Here is a 21,579-nt window from a genome sequence, read left to right as displayed (position 1 = left end):
ATGACTAGCCCCGCCCCCTAGACGTCACGCCCCCATCCCGGACTCGCCCCCTCCCGCCCCGGGCTCTGGGGATGCTGCACTCAGCCCGGGCTGAGCGAGGCGGGAGCGGTTGGAGCTATCCCCCTCCCACGGGCAGACTCGGGAGCGGCGGCTCTGGGCGTTTATTGAGGGGGATCCGTCTCTGCCGCCCTCTCAGGAGCAGGAGCCTGCGGGAAAGCAGAAGGCCAGCGGAGGCGAGGGCACTGGCACTAGGCTGAAGAGTGGGCGGTGGCCGTCGGGCGGCGGCGACACAGGAGGGTTGGCCTGCATGGTCTCCAAGACGACCTGGCGCTGCTCCCGCGACACGTCCCCACGCACGTCCAGGAGCACCCCGATATGCTCCTCGCTGGGGAGAGATGGGGAGATGGGGGTGGGTCTACTGGCCCTCCCCTGCCTCTCCGAGGACTAGTCAAGCCAACCTCCCAGTACCTACCTCACATCGGGGAATTTGTGTAAGAAGCTGGACACCTCGAGGCTGAGCAGCGCTGGGTCCTGGAGGCGGAACAGCTCCTGCAGGGCACCCAGGACTGCCCCGGTCTGCGCGCTCTCCTCTAGCTCCTGGAACAACAGTCTGTTGTGGGCCAGGAATCAGCGGGGAGCCCGAGACCCCAAGGAGGAAGCATGGGGCATCACTAACCCCCGACCTTGTGGCCCTAAGCTGCCCTCAGCGAGGTGCTCTCGTCTCTCACCAAGCTAAGGAAGAGCTCCCTGAGCTGGGCTGAGTCCTGCAACATTCGCTCCGACGCCTGGATCCTCTCCGTCGAGTTCCGGCACACAAGCTTTCCTTGCATCAAGCTCCGAAGATACTCCAGCACCACGGCGCGCTCGCTCTCAGCCAGCAGCGTCTTTGAGGCCCCAGAGGAAGGGATGGATGTTCAGACTAGGAAGAACAGCTGTCCCCCCATCCCCTTCTGGCTCTTAGTAGATCCAACTCTGCCCTGCCCTGCGGTCACACACACACACACACACACACACTCTCTCTCTCTCTCTCTTTCTCTGTCTCTCTCTCTCACCGGCACACACACACCTCATGCGATATAAGGAAGAAAATGAGAGAAAAGGAACCTGGTTTGGGATGGCATGAAATCAGAGACAGAATTTAGAGCTGGAAGGAACCTTAGAGAGAATTCGGTCCTCACTTTACAAATGAGAAAAAGTGAAGTTTGAATAGGTTCATCATTTTCTGGAGAAACCAAGCAGCTAAAATGTCGCACCTGAGCCATGGGACTCCGGACTCTGGAGAATCGTGAGCAGAAGCTGGCTGTCCGCTCACACACATTGTCCAGCATCACTAGACCGGATAGCCACTGGCGAGAGGGCAGGGCCACAAACAGGGGCTGAGAGCAGAGGAGGCAAAGTTAGGCCCTTTCTGCCTCCTCCCCCAGTCTTGTGCCCCTATTCAGGCCCTAGACAGGTGGGGAGCAGGGAAGAGTGAGGTATGGTCCTGGCTCAGACCTGTAGCTCCTGCAGCAGGGCATCCAAGATCAGTCTGCAAATCTTCTTCTTGAAGTCTCCAAGGGCTGCATCGATGGCAGCTGAGACCCCGGTGGTGGTGGGCACCCCAGCGGGCTGCAAAAGGGAGACTGAAGAACTGCATGGTGGGAGAGGGCAGAGACAAAAAAGGTGTGAGAGAGGCTGGGGTGCATTTGGGGACCATTTGTCCTTACTTAGCCTGATGTAGTGGAAAGAGCACTGAATTCAGAGTTGGGAATTTAAATTCTAACTCTGTCACTAACTCGGTATGACCTCTGTGTGTGTGTGTCTTTGAGCAAGTCAGTCCACAACTTACAGTCTCACTTTCCCCATATATAACAAGCTAGAGCTTGAATTCTCCTTCCCAATTCCTTTGCAGATATTTTAAATTTACTTCTCTGTGTACCTGTTGATTCCCTCACTAGAATGTATGTTCCTTGAAGACAGAGACCATATAGTAATATTTTTTCTTTCTTTCTATCTGTCACCTAGTGCAGTGACAAGGGGTGCTTTCCAACCCATCTCTTTTCCAATCTGCAAAATGAAAATGACAGTATTTGCTCACCCACTTCGAAGTGTTGTGAGGAAAAATATGCTTTATAGATGCCCAGAAGAAATTAAGAAAAACAGACCCTCTCCCAGACCAAAAGGATTGTGAGGTTTAGAGCTAGAACTAATATTAATCCAAACCCCTCATTTTGCAGATGAGGACACAAGACCAGGGAAGTGCCATGCTTTTCCCAAGATCACACAGCTAGTCAGTAGCTGAATGGAATTTGAACTCAAGATCCCCAACTCCAAAATCCAGTGCTTTTACCACTAGAACAGGGATACCCTTGAAACTGAAGCCTTGAAGAGATTTTATAGTGAATTGCCTTACTGAATATATTCCACCACCCCACACCCCAAGTAGAATGAAAGCCCCCCGAGGGCAGATACCTTTTTTGTCTTGGTAACCTAGAATCTAGCACGTAGTAGGTACTTAATGTAAACTACATGTGCTGAATTGAATTGAATTAACCTCAGTCACCATTTATACAGAAGGTTACAGCCTTAAGATGCCTGAGTCTTCTCTTGTCCCCAGTCCCATGGCCTCAGCACACTCCCTGGTGGCCCAGTTTTCCCAAAACCCTTCCATCTCTCTGTGCAGCAAGTACCTTAGGGCAGCATAGTGATTGAGACAGGCCAGCAGGTATGGCACGTAGTGACGGGGCCTAGATGCATCCTTCATGTGCTCTTGGGAGAAACGGTCCAGTGCCTCAGTGAGGCTGTGGCCAGGAAGAATGGGTGAGCAAGACCAGCACCATGGCCTCCACTCCCATCTAGCCAAACTTTGGGGACAGGAGGGCCAGGAGAGGAGGACCAGGCACAGGGGAGCCAGGGCCAGGAAAGACCAGCCACCAGCACCGCCTTCTATGCAGGTAACTCATCACTGTAACTGGGCTGATCCCTCCTTCCCACTTTCACCCCACTATCACCCATTAGCGGACACTGGCCTCTAAGCAAGAACAGGGGCCTGCTTGAGTGATTTTAGAAGAGACCTCAAAGGCCATCTAGTTTACCCTGCCCCCTTATTTTACAAATGAGGAAACTGAGGTCCAGGGAGATTTAAATGATTTTCCCAAGGTCATATAGGAGATAAGCATCAGAAGTAAGACTTGAACCTAGGTCCAGAGGCAAAGTACTCCAGAGGCAGTACTCTGCCTCCTGGGGCATCCCACCTCCTTTGTTCTAAGCCCATTTGCCTCTTTGCTGCAGTGTCCTCATCCTTGACAACTTCCCATTATGGAAATGCCTATGGGATTCTATGCCAGCAGTCCGGGCAATCATAAACAATGTGTATGTCACTTTAGGGGGGGTGGCACAGACCTCCTCAGGAAGGTGCCCAGCTCCCTCAGGGCCATGACATGTATTCTCTCCTGCAAAGAAGAGCTGATCACAGCTGTCACCTGGATATTCTCATTTAGCATCTGGGGGTGGGAAGGGCCCGGGCACACTGTTAGCCAGCACCTGCCAGCACAAAGCCTTGGCCTCTTCCCCCACCTCAAGCAGTTCCCTTCCCCTTTCCCCCAATCCACCCCCCTTCCCCAACACACACCTGCAGAACAATAGCAGGCAGAGAAGAATGATAGAAGCCTTCAGGGTCAATGTCAGGCTCCTGTTCTCGGAACCATTCAGCCACCTCTCCATCCAAGGCCTTCTGCAGCCACCCAGCTATGTTTATCTGGGAGAGGGATGGGTCGGGGGAGACACATGAACAAAGAATAGACATAGGGAGGCAGTTAGGTGGTACAGTGGATAGAGTACTGGCCCTGGAGTCAGAAGGAACTGAATTAAAATCTGGCCTCAGACACGCATTAGCTGTGTGACCCTGGGCAAGTCATTTAACCCTAATTCCCTCCCCAAAAAACAAACAAAAAAGACATAGGAAGAAACATAGTAAAGAGAATGCAAGGTATGCACATACACTCCCCCCCCACCGCATATACACACACATATACCTGCTTTGAAGAAACAATATTCCTACAAGAAAGAGACTAGCCCAACTTTCTAAGGATTAGCACATCTTAGAAAGGTGAGCTCTCCCAAGGGGCAATGGGCTGTCCCTGAGGGGTTCCCTCTCATGGGAGGTCTTCAAGCAGAGGCAGGCATTCCACCTGGACATGATATCTGCAGGATTCCCCCTCAGGGAGAGATTGGACTAGTCAATGATGTCAAACCACTCAAACCAGATAGAAATGTCTGTGGCAGCGTTTTGACATAGAAAACCACATGTTAAAACTAGTTATTTTGTTAAAATATTTCCCAATGACATTTTCCTGTGGTTCCCAATGTACTCGGGAGTGTCGGGGGATGCATGCTACCCAGGGTGCATGCTTGACATCTCCGAACTAGATGACCCTAATGGTCCCTTCTAATGGTCAGATCCCGTGGGCCTCTTTTTGGATCATGGCTGGCATCCAGAGCTGGAAGGTCATCTAGGCCAACCCTGTCATTTTACAGAGAAAACTAAAGGTCACACTAAGAAGCAGATAGAATTTGAAAGCAGTTTCTCTGACTCCAAATCTTTCAACTACACCATGCTTGAAGGACAATAGAAAATGCATCCAACTAGGTTCTTTCCCTCTTCGTCTTTCCGCTTACTCCCTTTCCTCTGCCCTTATCTAATAAAATACATTTTTACAACACTTTATCATTTACAAAACACTTTCCTCACAACAACCCTGGGAGGTGTGTAAGGCAAGTATAACCGTTCCCATTTTAAAGATGAGAAAACTGAGGCTCAGAGAGGGGAATCGACTTGTCTAAGGTCACAGAGCTAGTGATAGCTGAAGACTAAGATTCGAACTCAGGTCCCTGGACTTGAAGGCCTGTGTTCTTTCCACTTCCTCATGCTGCTTTCAAAAACACTAGCATATGGCCTTTTCTGTAGTTTCTTCTCATTGCCTAATCTAGCTGGCTTGCCCCTGCATCTTTTCCAAAACATTTTACTAGCCCTCAAAGAAGGACGAGGAAATACGTAGAGACAGCAAGTCCTGGAGTTAGAGGTAGCAGAAGGTGCCCCCTGGGATGGAGCTTGTGAATCTCTCTTGCCTGGGGGTCCTACTTCTTGTCATCCTTACCTTGAGTTTTTCTGTGTATGTTCTTTCTAGCTGCTCCACAGCCTCTGGGGAGAGCAAAGGTTCTAGCTCAGAGATGTCAGCCTCAGGACTGAGATCAGGATGACCCATCATCTCAGGGCTGAGGGAAATCATAGAATTCATAGCTGTGAAAGACTGTAGACTTGCCTCAGCCTCCCTGTGCTTGTCCTACCCAGCCTCTCCACCCCTGGCCTGGCACTGACCCTGGGTAGGTATGCAGGGCCCAGTGTAGCAGTGTGAAGATGTCCTGGGTGCCCAGGTCCTCGCGATCCAGAAGCCGCTGCAGGTGCTGGCAAAGGCCCTGGTGCAAGGTGTGGGCCCACAGCTTCACCACCCTGTAATCTGCAGGGCAGCAGGGAGCCACCAAAGCCTCGGCCAAGACCAGTTCAGCGGGCAGAGCTTCTCGGAGAGCAGCCAGGTGTCCTGCCAGGCCTGGGGGGGCAGGGGCTGGTGCCTCAAAGTAGGCCTCCTCCAGGGCCCTGCGCAGGGCCCCAAGGCAGCGCTGGCGCCAGGCTCAGGGGCGCCCAGGGGATGGCGACTGCAGCCGAGTGTCCCTCTTCTCCTCAAACTCGGCCACTCGCACCGCGGCTACCAGGAGGGCTGGATCATCTCGTGCTAGCTGCCGAGCCGAACCCACCACCTTCCCCATGGCTAGGCCCAGCTCCTCCCCCAGAGGTGTCAAGCCCTCAAAGAGGGACAGCTCAGGCCCCCCAAGTGGGTCCAGCACCTCATCCCGTAAGTGTTCCAGCTTCCGTAGGACCTCATAGGCCTCCAGGAATCGATTGTCCTTGATCAGGGCCTGGGTTCTGGCCACTGCCTCAGGTACTGCGAAGAGAAGTAGGAAGCCAGAGATCAGGAAGCAGTCCTGAAGGAGCCCCTGAAACAGACTGCACACCAGGACTTCTCCAGACCTGCCCTGAACCAGCTATGTGACTTCCAGGCATTTATATTACTTCCTTTCTCTGTGCCTCAGTTTCCTCATTGGTAAAATCCAGTCTCTCAAACATTTATTAAACACTTATGTGAAAGTTAAAATAACATAAAAATGAAATAAAAAATAAAAAAAAAGCAATGAAACAAAACAAAACAAAAAACCCCCAAAGAACCTTAGGGTTCTTCAGACTTTAGAGCTGATTGACATATCATGTTGTGGATCAGCCAAACTTTAGAAAGGTCCAGAGTTCTCTTCCCCAAGCTCCCTCATTGGTTCATGTTGGGCTGGTTCAGCCTGGAAAACCAACTGACTGGGTCAGGGGTAAGTGGCCTGACCAAGGTGGTGCTCAAGGGCAGCATGGTCCAGTAGAAATAACACTGGATTTGAGGTCAGGAGATCTGGGTTTGAATCCTGGCTATGCTATCACCTAAGCTCTCTGGGTATCCATTTTCTTTTCTGTCTTGAATCAGGTGAGCTTAAAGGTGAGTCTCTTCCAACTCTTAATCTCCAGCCCCAGCAGCCCAGGAATATTATGGGACCTCACCTGCCAAGAGCTGAGGCAGTAGAAGCGTCACTGCCTGTAGCTGTCCGTGCTGATGGGCCAGCTCCCGGAGAGGCTCCAGGGTGTGGGCAGCCTCAGTCTGGCTCCTGAGTGCCCCCTGGGCCTCAGCCAGGGCCTCTCGAGCCTCCCGGACCTCCTTCAGGGCCAGGTCTAGCTGTTCAAGGCCTGTCTGCACACTCTCCAAGTATGATTGTACCGTAGACTGTGGGGAGAGAGCTTGGGGTGTCAGTGACAGGTGGCACCCCGCAATGGAGGGGGCAGAGAAGAGAAGGTCCCTCTGAGCAGGATCCTGATACAGGTGGGGCCCAGTCCTTCGACAGAATTGGGGAAGGCAGGGGAAGGGGACTGGGACAGAATGGGAATGACTGGGACCAGGATGGAAGATGACTTTTAGGGAGCCCAACTCAAGTCTCCCACTGGCCCCACCTTGATTCGGGACTCAATGGAGCACATTCTCTGGGCTTCCCGGCTTCGGTATTGGTCCAGCCTGGTCAGCTGCTTGGGGCTGTAGAAGATGCCTGAGGCCCATTTCAGGGCTGCCCCTCTGGCCAGCCTTTCAGCCTTCTCTAGTTCTGGCCACTCGGAGTCTGCTTAGGTGGATGGGGGTAGGGTGGGGTGGGGGGAGGCAGGAAGAGAATTCAGCCACAGCTGTTTCCATCCCTTGTCTCTGACAGGAAGTCACTGAATCTGGGGCCCTGACCTGGTTGGTCTGCCTTTTCTAACCACTCCTCGTTTGCCCAAGTGCTGAGGTGGGGGTCGGGTTAGTAGTACTTTATAAATCTCTAAATGCTATAATGTTATGGACCACAATGTGGTCCATATCAAAGTATAATAGTTTTAGGGCTGAAAAGTCCTTAAGTTCAACCCCTCATTTTACAGATGAAAAACTGAAGCCCCAAGAGGTTATGTAAGTCACTTGTCCACTTACTATGTAAGTCACTCCTGGGACAATTCTACACCCTAGGGCAGGGGTGAGGAAACCTGTGGCCTCAAGGCCACAAGTGGCCCTCTAGGTCACTTCGCTAGTAAGTAGCATGGCCTACAAAAGCCTAGGTTCTCTGACTCCTTCCTCCCTCCTCCCTCCACTCTACTTTGCTTCCTCTGTTGGGTGGTAAGTGGCTGATTGCCTATCCCTGGGAAAACACCCACTCTCCTCCCCACCAAGGCTGCCTGCAGGTGTTCAGAACTTCTCTCTGAGGCCACCCACCCATTCACCCACCCATCCACCCACCCACCCATCCACCCACCCATCCATCCATCCACCCATCCATCCATCCATCCCAGAGTGACCCCCAAAGGGGTTGGCCCATTACCTTGGGGGGCTCCAGATTCCTGCTCCTCCTCCATATCCATGCCCATGGCTCAAGAAGTGGAGAAGGAAGGGGGGTGCTAGGCCTGATATTGGAATTGAGCCTAGATGTTGGGGGGCGGGGAGATGGCTCAAGCTCGATTATGGAAACTCAGCTCAGCTTAAAAGCCAAAGCAGATTCTTCTCCAGGCAGGCTCCTCTGGGGCAGCTCGGTTCCTGCCCAGCCCACTCAGGATATGGGAGGGAGGAGTGTGTGTTGGGGGGTGTGTGTGGAGGAGGGACTGAAGGTGAAGGGGTGGGCACTGGAGCTGCTGGAAAATGCCCTGTGGATGATCTATAATGTCTAGATAGTTAAGGGGAGTGGGGAGAGCCCGGAGTGCTAGCCCTAGCCTGGGCACCCTCATCATGAGGCAAGGGCCGAATGTATCACTTGTGCCAACAACAGCTACACCCTACTGCCCGTGCCTCCTCCAGGGAAGTGGCAGCATTGTAGCCCCTTAGCGCCTTCCAGTGTCCATCAAAATCTGGCTTTCTGACTCCCAACTCTACACCCTAGGGCAGGGGTGAGGAAACCTGTGGCCTCAAGGCCACAAGTGGCCCTCTAGATCCTCAAGTGCGGCCCTTTGACTGCGTCCAAGTTTTACCCAACAAATCCTTTTATGAAGGGGATTTGTTCTATGAAGTTGGATCTGGTCAAAGGGTGGCACCTGAGGACCTAGAGGGCCACAGGTTCCACACCCCTGCTCTAGGGCATCCCCCTCTTCCCTTGCCAAATGGATCCCAGCAGATACAAGCTTCTCATTCTCCAACTTCTCTACTTTATTCTGTCTTCCTCCTGGGGTTTAGTGGGGAATCAGGGGTATAGGAAAAAGTTGGGAGTGAGAAGAGAAATGAAGGAGAGGGGACAGACATTACTTCTCTCTCCATCCCTCCCTAGTATATGCATCCTTTCTCTCCCTGCCTGTGGTAACCATAGCAAAAAATCTTAGGGATGACTGACCCCCTGCCCCTGTGGAGGAGGGATCTGAGAGAAGGCAGGGCAGACCTGTCCAGCAGCAGGGGGTGGGCATCATGACAGATAGGTCTGAATAAATTCATTGGAACAGAACATGAGAAGTGGCCTGTTATGGGCATGAGTCAAACTGTGTGGCTGCCTCAGCCAGGGCTAAGGGGAGTGCCTCTTCGTCCAGCTGTACAGATGCCCCAAGGACTCACCCCCACCTCCTCCTCTTCTACTTCAACACAGAAGGAGAAAAGCTGCTGATCTTTATCCCCACTTGGAGTGCCAGTGCATTCTCTGCAGCAGAGTGTCACTCAACCAGCGTTTATTAAGCATTTAACTCTGTGCCAGGCATGGTGTTGATTACTTGAGATACAAAGAAAGGGAAAAAAAAAATCCAGTCCCTGCCTTCAGGTAGCTTATTTTCTAATGGGGGAAGACATCATGCAAACTATACATATATACATATATATCATTGTATATAGGGGATATGTGCAGTGTAAGAGGAAGGTCACACAGAAGGAAGGGTGTGAATCTTGCCTGGGGGGAGCATGGCATCATGCGCAGCCCCCAGCAAGCAGTCTTGGCCAGTGGGACATGTGAGTACAGTGAGAGGTCTGGGACCCCAGAATTGGAATGTGCAGACAAGAGTGCAGGGGGACTGAGAGAAGGTTAGCCAGAGGAATGCCAGGGACTAGGGCAGTGGTGGACAAACATTTCATTGGGGAAATCCACTTATGGCCCTCACAGATGGTGCAGAAAAGGGTCAGCCTATGGGAGACAGGTGGTCATGGGAGCTACAAGTAAGGTGGAAACTTTCAAGGAACTGAAAAAAAATAACAATGGTTAGCATGTATATAGTGGTTAGCAAAGCGTTTTACAAATAATATTTAACTTTCTCCTATTTAGTGGTTGGCAAAGCACCTTACAAATAATATTTAATTTTCTCCTCACAACAGCCTTGGGAGGTAGGTGTTATTATAATACCCATTTTACACATTAGGAAAGGAGGCAGGCAGAGGTAAAGTGATTTGTCTAGGATCACAAAGTTAGTAAGTGTCTTGAGGCTGGATTTGAACTCGGGTCTTCCTGACTTTGACGCTTAACACGGAACAGAGTAGGTGCTTAATAAATGTTGCTTGACTGATTGACAGACCCCCTTCTGCGTCGTCTACTGCACCATTTAGCTGCCTTGGCTGAAAGAGATGAGAAGTGGGTGCCCCAACCGGCCGGTGACCCATGCGGTCTCCATGAGGGTGTCACATGACCCGATCTCCTTGGGTTTCTGGCCAAATCTGGTAGTTGACAAGCCTGGGTTGTTTTCGCCGTCCGTGGAGGCTGGGCTTTTCCCCACGATCCCTGGAATTCTGCGGCTCTCCTGGAGAAAGGGAATCGCACAGGTTCCCCGGTGGCGCCAAGGGCTCTAGGAGGCCGGCCGGCAGGGGCGCACGCGCGCACGCGCAGGCCTCGAGCTGTGCTCAAACGGAAGTGCGGAGCGGAAGTGTCGAGGCGGCTGCCGGCCGGGCTCTGGCGAACGGAAGCGGAAGTGGCGGCGGCAGGCGGCGGGCGCCGGCCTGGCCTGCGCTTAGGGAGGCAGGCTGCCATGGCGGAGTCCGGGCCGCAGGCGCCGCCGCCGCCGCCTCCCGGGACCCCGAGCCGGCACGAGAAGAGCCTGGGGCTGCTCACGACCAAATTTGTGTCTCTGCTGCAGGAGGCCAAGGACGGAGTCCTCGACCTGAAACTGGTGCGGACCCGGCCCTGCTCCGAAGGGGGGGGACTGCGGGGAGAAGCGAGGGCCGGGGATGCCCGAGGGGGAGAAGCGAGGGCCGGGGCCGGACACCGGCAGGCAGCGAGGGGGAGATGCAGAGGGGCGTCCTTGGAAGCAAGTTCTCCCTCCCCACAGACGCCTCCCATCTTCTTCCAAGTCTCAGCTAAAATTCCACCTTCTACAAAAAGCTTTTCCCGATCCATGTTAGCGCCTTCCCCCTCCTTATCGTCTCCAGTTTATCGTGTTCGTGGCTTCTTCGTACATCGTTGTTTGCGTGCTGTCTCCCCGTTAGACTGTGAGCTCTTTGAGGGCAGGGACTGCTTTTTGCGCTTTTTTTTGTGTGTGTCCTCAGCTTAGCACAGTGCCTGGCACATAGTCGGAGTTAAATAAATGCATGTTAAGAGAGGAGGGAGGCACGAGAGGTGAGGGTCTCGGGGGAATCCTGGAAGGTGGAGGTTTGACCAAGAGCCAAGGAACAGTGGGAGGAAGAGATGGGGGAGTCAGACAGAACATGAAGGGAGATCTAAACTGGAGACTGGGGGGGTGGTGATCCATGACCAGCCTGGAGAAAGGAGGAACTCCTGAAAAGAGTGAAAAGCAGGTGAAGGAGGGAGGTCTGGGGGAGACTGTCTGCAGAGAGTGGAGATTCTCTTTTACTGGTGAGGAAAAAGATCATTCTGAGTCTACGAAAGAGAAGCAGGTTGGAATGAACCTGAATTTGGAGCACAGGGCAAGAGAGTTGTACTGGGCCTGCCAGGGGAAAAGTGAGGTCCATAGGGGAGAGTGGGGCAAAGCACAGGTACAGAGAGACCCCAGAATGAGGAGACCAAAGTTAACCCCCCCAAGAAGATGTTGTGTGTGGCTCTGGGCTGCGCTGAGCCTGCTGTGCTGAAGGCAGTTGGAGGTGGTGTTGGCCTAAACCTTGGGGACAAACTGAAGCATCTCCTCTCTTCCTCCAATAGGCAGCAGATACCTTGGCTGTTCGGCAGAAGAGGAGAATCTATGACATCACGAATGTCCTGGAAGGAATTGGGCTGATTGAGAAGAAGTCAAAGAACAGTATCCAGTGGAAGTGAGTACAGGGGAAGGCAGGGCAGGAGAGATTCTCATGAGAGATTGAGGTGCCTCTCTGAGTGAGGCAGGTGGGAGGAAGAGGGTTCCTTCCTGGAGTGGTGGGCCCTGGGAGGATGTCTGCACTAGGAGCAGAGGTCCTGGGGAAGTAAGTCCCATCTCACTCCTCTTTTCTCACTTGGGGACTGGATATAGGGGTGTGGGACCCGGCTGTAACACTAGGGAAATAGCAGACAAGCTCATCGAATTGAAGGCTGAAATCGAGGAGCTTCAGCAGCGGGAGCAGGAGCTGGACCAGCACAAGGTGTGGGTCCAGCAGAGCATCCGAAACGTCACTGAAGATGTTCAGAACAACTGATATCCTTCCAGGGCCTCCTTCCCCCTCTTTTCTTTCTGTCTCCTCTTTCCCACGTTCACCATCCGGGGTCAGACGTAATCATAGTTGCCGTTTTGGATGCTCTTCAGGGTTTACAGAGTGCTTTTCTTAAAAACAGTCCTATGGGGTTGGTAGTATAAGAATCATTTACATTTAACAAAGGGGAAAATTCTAAAGCTCTGAGAGTTGAGCTATCTTGGTCAAAGTAATATAACTGTAAGCATCCAAAGTGGGATTCACACTCATATCAGTGGGGTCAGAGTTGCTCGGCCCAGGGATTAGGAAGACAACCATCTAGGCTGGGCAAGGCAAGGCAAGACAAGGCAAGGGCTGGTCTCAGTCCTGGAGAGATACAGTCAGGCCGCACCCTGAAGGGTTTTGGGTGTTGGCAAAGAAACATAGAAGGTAGCATAATAGTTTAAAAAAGAAAGAAAGAAAGTAGATTAAAATAACAATGCTAGTACTAAATGGTTCCTGTTTTCTAGGGTATAAATTCAAATACAAAATATTTTCTCTATACCTGTTCAATGAGGAAGGTAGTACAAGTATTATCTTCATTTTACTGATCAAGAAACTGAGCTTCTGACTCCAGGGCCATATGCTTTCTATTGCACCATGCTTCAGAAAGCCCTCAGTCAAGGCTGGCACTAGCTCTCAGGTGCTAGTCCCAGAACCAGTCCCTTTCTTGTCATTCCATCAGAGTCTGTTGCATTCCCTGTGCCACTGGTCTAATTTGACAGTAGATCTTCCTGGCCTGAAGCCCTTTCTGATGGCTTCTTGTCACTCTCCCTCCTGCTCGGACCCTTTTTCCACCCAGGTTAAACTTGTCATTGCTTTCTTGGGGACTCTACCATGTAGGCATCACAAGATGGCCTAAACCCTGCATTCGTTCTTGTGCTTGTCCCATGCCTGGGTCGAGTTGGAGGCAAAGGCCTACGGCAAGGAGCTGTCGTCTTTGGTTTGCAGGAGGGCTCCACTGAGCTGCCCTTTCTTTGGACTTGGCTCTGTAGCAACAAAATCTCCGACCTTCCCCTCTTTTCAGTACCATGTGGAGCTCCAGTGCTAGAGGGAGGGAATAGACGTTGTCTCTAACTTGTCTTCATAGTTTAACCCCTAGGCAGACTTTATGGTTCTTCTCCTTAACCTCTGGCACCTTAGCATATGTGACTCATGAGGATATCTGCAAATGTTTCACGGGTGAGTGGTCCCTTGGGCACTGAGTGGGTGAGTGAGCAAACCCAGATGGTTGGTACCCCCTTTCCCAACACTCCCTTCCCCCCTCCCTCCATTCACCCAAGCAGGCATGGAAGATTTCAGGGGAAAAGGGTCACTAATGTGGTGACAGGTCAGAGGACTGACCTCCTGGCAGCTGCGGCAACTTTGTGGTTTGTAGTTCAGAATGTGGTGATCTGGCAGAGGTGGTAGGGCTCTGACTAGGGGTGGGGCTGCCACTCTTGCCTCAGGAAAGTTCCTCTTTGTTCTGCCTAGGGGAAGGAACTGGGAGGTTGGTCTTGAGGTCCTGGGGATCCCATCTGTTGGACACCCCATGTCCTGCCTTCCAGCCAGCTGCCCGTGAAGGCTGTGACCTATCTGTGAGCAGGGTAGGTATGGGAGGGAGGGGCTGGAGCTTGGAGAAAGATGGTTTTGCTGAGGTGACCTACCTTCCATGGCTGCCACCATGACCTGCCTAAGGGACCTCAGTGTTCTCCACAGAGCATGGTGGTTACTGTGAGCGCCTGCCAGTAGTGGGGGACGAAGGAGGGGTGTGTATAGATGGAGGTTGTTGCTAGTGGGTCTCCTTCATTTATAGCTCAGGTTACGTGGTGGGAACACTACCTGTGGCCCCCCTTCATCAGTTATTGTAAGACATAGAGCCAGAAGGAGCATTAAATACTGACACTGGAGGGGAAATTATTTAGCCCTACCTCGTTTGTTTGTGTTTTCTTTTTTCTTTTTTTTTTTGTTTTTTGCTAGGCAGTGGGGTTAAGTGACTTGCCTGGTGTCGTCACACAGCTAGTAAGTGTCAAGTGTCTGAAGCTGGATTTGAACTCAGATCCTCTTGACTCCAGGGCCTATCTACTTTGCTGCCTGGCTGTCCCACCTACCTCCTTGTTTTGCAGATGAAGAAAATGAAGCCCAGTGTTCCTTGTAACAGCTACCATTTGGGGCTTTACAGATACCTCATTTTACCCTTAAAACAACCCTAGGAAGAAACTGTTTGTCAACAGAGATTAAGTGACTTGCCCAGGGGCACATAGCTAGTGAGCATCTGAGGCCAGATTTGAACTCACATGTACCTGACTACTGATACAGTAACACCTAGATCATTTCTGTAGCAGAGGGAATGATTTGCCTAAGGTCACATTTCAGTTTAGTGGCAGGCACAGGATTTAGAACCCTTAAAATCCCGTACACCTCACTTTATTGTTTCCGTTACGCTTTGCTGGCTGTCATGGAGGATGGCTGTAGCTTAGTCTGGGCAAATTAGATGGACGGTGAGACAGGTGGGAAAGAGAAAGTAGAATTCTGTCTCCTAGACTCAGTTGGGCCCTGAGTGGTTTGGGGCCCAGGGGTTGGACCTTGACCTTGGCCGTGTGACTGTGACGCTCCTACTTTGGAGGGCCGCATGTTAGATATTTGATAAGGAAGCAGTCCTCGGCCAGGGGGCCAACTGAGAGGCATCCTCTGACTTTCTCATTGCCTCCCTATCATGTATTCTCAGCGCAGTTTCATCCCCTTTGCCATCTTCAGCTCTTGCAGTCTGCTGTGTGCACAGGTGCTTTCTCTGCAGACTGGGGAAGTGTATTTGGAGAGGCTGTTGGCTTTCTGACTTGGTGTGTCTGGATCCTGTTGGGCCTGAATTTCATTGTATGGTGATCCCTGGCCACATCCTGCAGCCTTGAGAGGCTGAGGCAGGGATTGGATGGACCATTGTGTTTTAGCAGTGGTGAAGGACAGCTGTCTTAGGGATTGATGTGTATTGTTCAACTTTGCCTTGCTCCAGATTGGTTGGGTCTCTGGATGGAGGCTAGGTCATTTCTTAGACCATGAAGACCAGGGTGGTCCTGCATTTTGAGTTCCAGCCAATACTGAATGAAAGCTTATACCCAGGAAGAGAACTTCTGGAAAATAGGACCAGAAGTTCGCAAAAACCACATCTTTTGTGTGCCTTACTGGGAAGGCCTTCATCACCGATGCAAGATTTTTCTTGCTCTTCGTTCTTGGGACCCTTTCCCTGAGGAGACTGAGACATCTCAGGCTCCCCTGAAGGAACCAGAACTAATTTTGGCGGGGTGAGATGAGAGTGGAGTGTTCTAAGCCCCCCCCCCCCCAATATCCTACTTGTTGTGGCTCTACCCCTTGTCTGCCCTCAGCTTTTGCAGACAATGGCCCTACTTTCAACCTATAACTTGGTATCTGTGTTCCAGGGGACACTCTGTTGGCCATTCGGGCCCCATCAGGTACCAGCCTAGAAGTGCCAGTCCCTGAGGTGGGTGCATTTTGGGGAGTGGAGGAGGGCCTAGGCCCCAGAGCACCAGCTGCTGAGGCTGATAAGTCAGCAATGGGTGGGTGGAGCAGGGAGGGCATGCAGAGAGAGAACTGAAGTCTGGAGAGGCCTTGGTGGCCAAGTGGCAGAGGGGTTGGGGAGAGTACTGGGGCTGGCTGAAAGGAGGTCCTTGAGCTTTGAGCCCATGAGGCAGAGCCTGTCCTCTTGGCCAGGCTCTTCTCTCCAGTTGCGCTTGCTGTCAGCTCTGAGCCAAGTTCTGTGGCTCCCTAGGGCCTAAATGGGCAGAAGAAGTATCAGATCCACTTGAGGAGTACAAGCGGCCCCATCGATGTGCTGCTGGTGAACAAGGACGCATGGAGCTCTCCCCCTGTGGTGGTCCCTGTGCCTCCGCCCGAGGATCTCCTTCAGTGCCAGGCAGCCATTCCTTCCCCCCCACAGCCGAGACTAGCATCCTCTCAGCACCAGGAGACCTCAATCCCCAGCAGCCCCCGCCCCTCCACTCCGACCAGCACCCAGGACCAGAGTGCCATTGGGCAGCCAGCTGCCAGCCCCGGTGAGAGGGACTAAAGGGAGGGAGGAGCCTGTGCTATGTTAGACAGGACAGAGGGGGTGGGAAGGTCAGCTCGCAGGAAAGGTGGAGCTTCTGTTTGCATCAGGCACTAAACCCTGGGTCCAGCCTCCCACCCCAGGCAGAATTCTCCATGGCAGCAGGGAATCTCAACCTTTCTGTATGTGTCTGGGCTTCCTTTGGTTGCAGTCTAGGAAGGTCCATGGGCCTCGTATCAGAAGCATGAGTTTAGAGCATAAAATAAAATAGGTAGGATTACCAGGGAAACCACTTAAATTGAAATCCAGTTAGCCAAAAATTTTTAAAAATATATTTTATTTTTTCCCCCAATTACATGTTGGCAGAATATTAAAAAAAAACAAACAAATTCACAGAGTCCTAGTTAAGAACTTTTGCTCTCCAGCTCCCCTGAGGCTGGGGAAACTTCTAGTATTTGGATGATCAGAAGATGACTGCGTCTTGAAGCAATCCCATTGTACTCTGGGCAATCTCTGAGGGTTAGACGTTCTTCCTTTTAAATCTTCTGCACGCTGACCCTGCTGATTCCAGCACACGGAATAATCCTGACCCTTCTTGGACAGTCGTGTAGATATGCCAAGACGGGAACCGGCCCCTCTCTTTTCTAAGCTAGGAAAGACCCTCGGGTCCTCTAGGTCATCCTGCAGTGGCCTAGTTCAAGGTCCCTCAGCACTGGCTGCTCTCCTAGCTGTCCTTCCTAGTGCGGTGCCCAGCCCTGAGCCCAGGGTGCCCTCCACAAGCACACAGGGATTACTGCTGCAGGCTCTTATCAACGGTACCCACCCAGCGGGGATTGTTACTTGTGCAGCTGATCTTGGGAGCCCCAATGCAGCACTTCATACTTAGGCTATTAATATTCATGTTAAGATTCAGTCTACTATTTAGTTTTCAGAGACCTTAATACTCTTCTTGTTCTAGAAATTGTGACCAGTAATGAAAGGGCTTCCAGAGCTGCCCTCTTTCTGGCCCTCACCATCGACTCCAAACTGCCTGAGACTTTGCTCCCTCCAAGAGTCTCACTTGCCAATTTCCCTGGTCTTTACAGCAGAGAGGCTTCTAGTTTTGGGGGCCAGGGGCCAACTTGGCCTGGTGGGGAAAACTTGGGGGGCTCCCTGCTGTGAGCATTTGTTAACCTGTGGCCTAACCTCTGGGGGGGGTGTTGGGGGGTATAGTTGCAGGAAGCAGCAGTGGCCCTGGGACAGACAGCAAGGATGCCAGTGTCCTCGGTAGCCTCAGCGCTGCGTCCACAGCTGCCCTCGACACCCGGCCACTCCAGTCCTCAGCCTCCTTGGACAGCAGCTCCATCTTGCCCAACCCTTCTACCTCTTTTGAGCCAATCAAGCCAGATCCTACAGGCAGTGAGTATTTGCTTAGCTGGGTAGAACGGGAGAGGCAGCTCACGGTGCCCCCTGTTTCTCCCCTCCCTAGTGAAAGGACATCAAAGATGATCTAGTCCAGTCCTTTCATTTCACAGAAGAGGAAACTTGAGACCCATGGAGTGAAGTGACTATAAGTTACAGCAGAACCAGAACTAGAACCCAGATTGTCTTATGGGTCCATATCCCTGTTCTTGTTCCTATGTGAATCTTGTCTTCCCTTGGTTCTCACCCCGAAGACTCAGACATACTAAGAAGGTAGTGTAAGCTCCACACCAACGCTTCATGCTGATGACAGGGGCAACAAGTGAGGCTTTTCTAAGGATCCTGGCATTTGGGGCCTTCTGTGTCACTTGTGGTCTTGGCCTCAGAAGCAGAGCCTTAGACTGGATAGACCCTCGGCAACTCTGGGCCAATCACAGTAATGACCATACCGCTTTCCACTGGATGACAGTTGGCACTCTTGACATTCCTTTCCTCCTTTAATTCTCCTAGCACCCCATCAGTGTCGACAGAGGAGATAGGCTTACCTTCCCATTTTATAGATGAGGAGACAGGTTTGGTGACTTGCTGTCAGGGTGTTACAGTGAGTCGGTGCAGACTCAGAACCGCATGACTGCAGGCCTCCAACAGATCTTCGTTCGGACCATACCATGTGTTGAGCCCTGCACTCGGTGCCTGGAGAAATAATCAGGCTATGTTAGACACAGCCCCTGCCTGCAGGGAGCTTACAGTTTAGGGTAGGGGTGAAACACCACCTCTGTCAGGTAACTGTGACACAGTATGACATGTTAGAGGGATACAGGACAAAAGTGCTCAGGGAGATCCTAACCAAGCATGTCCCAGAAGACTTCCTGGAGGTGGTGATGTTGGAATTGGGTGGAAAGGACACAGAGTTCTTTTGGTCCCCCCACTTCACCCCCTGTTCTGGGGCTTAGTCTTCCAGTTGTCCTGGTGAACCAGACTCCCTGGAGAAAGAAATGAGAAAAAGAGGTGGGCAGGACTGGAGCCAGGGTCAGCTTGCCTAGCATGGTCAGCCTTGCTTTTATGTGGCCCCTTTGATGGCTATTTGCTGCAGGTGGCTTTGAGACGCAGCAGCAGGAGCCTAGCTTGGGGGAAGGAGGAGAAATGGCAGCATCTTGTCCTACTGATGGTCTGGAAGGAGGCGGGGTGGAACAGAAGTGCTGGACCTAGAGGGCACTTGGTGGTGGTGAGGTGCAAGGGCTTGGTGGGATGTGGGTGTGAAGGCCCTGACTCTTGTTTTTATTTCAGTACTGGAACTCCCCAAAGAGCTATCGGAAATGTTCGATCCAACGAGAGGTAGGGGCCTCACTGAGATTCTTCCCCATTCTCCCTGTGCTCTGATCGCCCCCTCTTGGAATGCTGCCTTTCCTCCTCTGCCTCTCCTGCTGAAGCTGAATGGTGGAGTGGGTGGAGTGGTGCACTTGGACGCCGGAAGGACCTGGCCTTAAATCCTGCCTCAGACACTTGCTAGCTGTGTGATCCTGGTCAGGTCATTGCATCTCTCATGGCCTCAGTTTCCTCATCTGTAAAATGAGGGAGTTAAGGTCTTTGTGAGCTCCATGTCTATGATTCTCTGGCCCTCTGGTGCTAACCTTTCAAGATTGGGGAGGGAGGATCTCTCTCTTAGGTGGTCTGGCATCTGTGAGGTGGGAAAGGCATTTCATTCAGACTCAGGGGGCTTCCAGCAACAGAAAGAGCAGCAGAACAACCCAGGCCTAGGAAAGTTTGCCAGAGCTGCCTCCTTGATCTTGAGGCCTGGGCCCAGACTTTGCCGCCTGTGCTTACTCTCCCTAAGCTTGTTGGGCTTTCTAGTCAGTTGGCTAACAGAATAGGGACCAGCTGGGTCCCTGTGGGTCAGAGGCCTGGGGACAGGAAGCCCCGTATCAACCCATGTTTCCAGAGACCCCCCAGTCCCAGTCACCCTTCTCCCTGCTCTCCTGTGGCCTCAGTTCCTGCTGCTCCCTGTAAGACTTCACAAGTGGGAGCAGGAGTGTATACCAAACAGCCTTTTCCCCTTCCAGAGTGCATGAATTCCGGGCTGCTGGAGGAGTTGATGTCCTCAGAAGGTGGGTAGCCTGGCAGGGGTGGGGCAGGGCTCTGGCCAGTCGTCTAAGAGCATCACGCCTGCTGGCCCAGGTAGCTGGCCAGAGGCCGGGACTGAGCAGCTTTCTCTCCCACAGTGTTTGCCCCTCTGCTCCGCCTCTCTCCTCCCCCTGGAGACCATGACTACATCTACAACCTGGATGAAAGCGAAGGAGTCTGTGACCTCTTTGATGTGCCAGTCCTCAACCTCTGATCTGCGGCTGCCCCTGGGGCCGTGTGCAGACAAGACTGTTTGACTTGGGGTTGCTTTGGGCCTTCCTTCTCCCGCCATGCCCACTAATCCTCAGGATTTCTCTGGATACAGACTGACCAGCCGCCAGGCCCCTTCAGTCCCCTCCCTTTCCAAATTGCGCAGTTAGGGTCATATTTCTTATTCCTTCCACTGGCCAGTTTGTCCATCTGCCCTGTAAAATGGGGGAGAGGTGGCTCAATTCCCTTTCCCCCCAATATTTTTATCACCTGTCAACAGGTAGCCAAAAGCATTTGCCACGTGCCTCTCCTCCTAGGGCCAGAAACTTCATGTCCCCACCTCCTTTTGCATCCCAGACCTCATCTTAGAGGTCAGGCGCTGCTGCGCCAGAGTGATACAGTATCCTTAGCTCCCATCACCAAGGCTGCTTAAGAGCACCCACTCCCCACTCTCCCCCTCCCTCCGTTCCTGCTCATGGTCCTTTCCCCCAAGGCTCAAAAGGCCAAGCCCAGGGCCAGGGTGAGGACACAAGCCCATGTATAAAACAAAGCAAACCAGACAAACCAATATCCTGAGTGTGAACCAGGCTCTTCAGGAGTCTGTAGACAGAGTCCTGCAAACTTTTGTGGGGGGGAGAAGGGAAGCCACACCACATTCTCTGTGAATCGAGCAGGAATGTGACCATCCCCTTGCCAACAACATTCCCCTTCCCTCATGTGTCGTACTTGCTGCTCCATGATAGGTTAATGAGAAAGGCCAAGTGACCCCTGAAACTGGATGGATCCCCATCCCTGTGCCCCTAGCCTGAGGGCTCCCCCCGCTAGCCCAGGGCTGGAAGGAGGAGGCCCCTGCCTAAGCTATGAAATGTACCATCCCTTGCCTCCAGTTAGAAAATGTTTGGAAAGAGATTTAGAGATATTTACAGGAATGAACAGATTCCTATATAAAGATTATTTTTATACTTTTTGCAGTGTAAGGAAATTGCCTGTAATATTTGTACAGTGTCTGAATGAATAAAAACCATGCCTAAGGCTGCCCCGGCCCTTTTCTCATTTCAGCACCCAGGGCAGGCCCCTCCTGGGAAATGGAGGCCCTTGGACTGTGCCATAATGTACAAAGCTGTGCCTATGGTGGGGTTGTATGGGGGTGGGAAGGGAAGAGCTGAGGGGGGCATCCTGCCTCGCTCAGCAAACAAACTTAACTCCTTGGAACTCTGTTCTACTAGAGATAGCTGGCTCTGGTTCTGGGTGCTCCCCTTTCCACCTGTGTGACCTATAAGGTGGAAGGGGCTGACCGGGTGGTCTCCACATTTCTTCCCGGGGCTAGGGGCTCTGAGCCTCCGCTTTAACCGAAGGGGGCTGGGGCTGGAGGCGGGGCAGGGCCGGGGCCAGCCCAGCCCAGGAGCTCTCCCGCACCCTGCGCGTCCCACCCCCGGACTCCAACCCGGAACTACGGGGCGCTCCCCAGGGAAGGACGCGGCGTCCGGGGAGTCACGACGGGCGGGCGGGCCGGGTGAGTTCTGGGATCCCGCAGGCCGGACGGACCTCGGGCAGGCCATGGAGAGATCCCTGCCCCCCACCTCGGCCCCTGTGTGCCTTGAACTGAACGGGACGGGACAG

At 52.6% G+C, this 21,579-nt stretch overlaps 2 protein-coding genes across 2 annotated transcripts; one reads left to right on the top strand and one right to left on the bottom strand.

Annotated features, from left to right (window-relative positions):
- Positions 1 to 73: 73 nt before the first annotated feature.
- Positions 74 to 8,171, bottom strand: EXOC3L1 (exocyst complex component 3 like 1). The gene is given in 13 exon segments (XM_027847730.1): positions 74 to 385; positions 473 to 597; positions 729 to 884; positions 1,254 to 1,376; positions 1,495 to 1,630; positions 2,670 to 2,780; positions 3,382 to 3,482; positions 3,611 to 3,736; positions 5,136 to 5,253; positions 5,357 to 5,978; positions 6,632 to 6,851; positions 7,076 to 7,236; positions 7,963 to 8,171. Coding segments are annotated over 13 exon segments (2,238 nt in total). The 5' UTR covers positions 8,009 to 8,171; the 3' UTR covers positions 74 to 192.
- A 2,375-nt stretch (positions 8,172 to 10,546) lies between these two features.
- Positions 10,547 to 20,996, top strand: E2F4 (E2F transcription factor 4). The gene is made up of 10 exons (XM_027847613.1): positions 10,547 to 10,702; positions 11,689 to 11,798; positions 11,993 to 12,154; positions 13,327 to 13,370; positions 15,602 to 15,663; positions 15,952 to 16,234; positions 17,440 to 17,625; positions 18,916 to 18,963; positions 19,689 to 19,733; positions 19,848 to 20,996. The coding sequence occupies exons 1-10, from the start codon at positions 10,562 to 10,564 to the stop codon at positions 19,961 to 19,963; spliced, it is 1,197 nt and encodes a 398-aa protein (XP_027703414.1). The 5' UTR covers positions 10,547 to 10,561; the 3' UTR covers positions 19,964 to 20,996.
- The last annotated feature ends 583 nt before the right edge of the window (positions 20,997 to 21,579 follow it).

This window comes from Vombatus ursinus, unplaced genomic scaffold (genome assembly GCF_900497805.2).
Source record: "Vombatus ursinus unplaced genomic scaffold, bare-nosed wombat genome assembly UNPS02005286.1, whole genome shotgun sequence".
Lineage (NCBI taxonomy): Eukaryota > Metazoa > Chordata > Mammalia > Diprotodontia > Vombatidae > Vombatus > Vombatus ursinus.
Note: the sequence above shows the minus strand (reverse complement) of the source record. Positions and strands in the feature narration are given on the sequence as shown.

What these genes read in the sequence shown, in the direction of transcription:
- E2F4 (XM_027847613.1), top strand. Translation starts at nt 10,562, where the DNA reads ATGGCGGAGTCCGGGCCGCAGGCGCCGCCGCCGCCGCCTCCCGGGACC. An exon ending in GAGTCCTCGACCTGAAACTG is followed by an intron (nt 10,703 to 11,688) that starts GTGCGGACCCGG and finishes TTCCTCCAATAG; the next exon opens with GCAGCAGATACCTTGGCTGT. An exon ending in GGAGTTGATGTCCTCAGAAG is followed by an intron (nt 19,734 to 19,847) that starts GTGGGTAGCCTG and finishes TCTCTCCCACAG; the next exon opens with TGTTTGCCCCTCTGCTCCGC.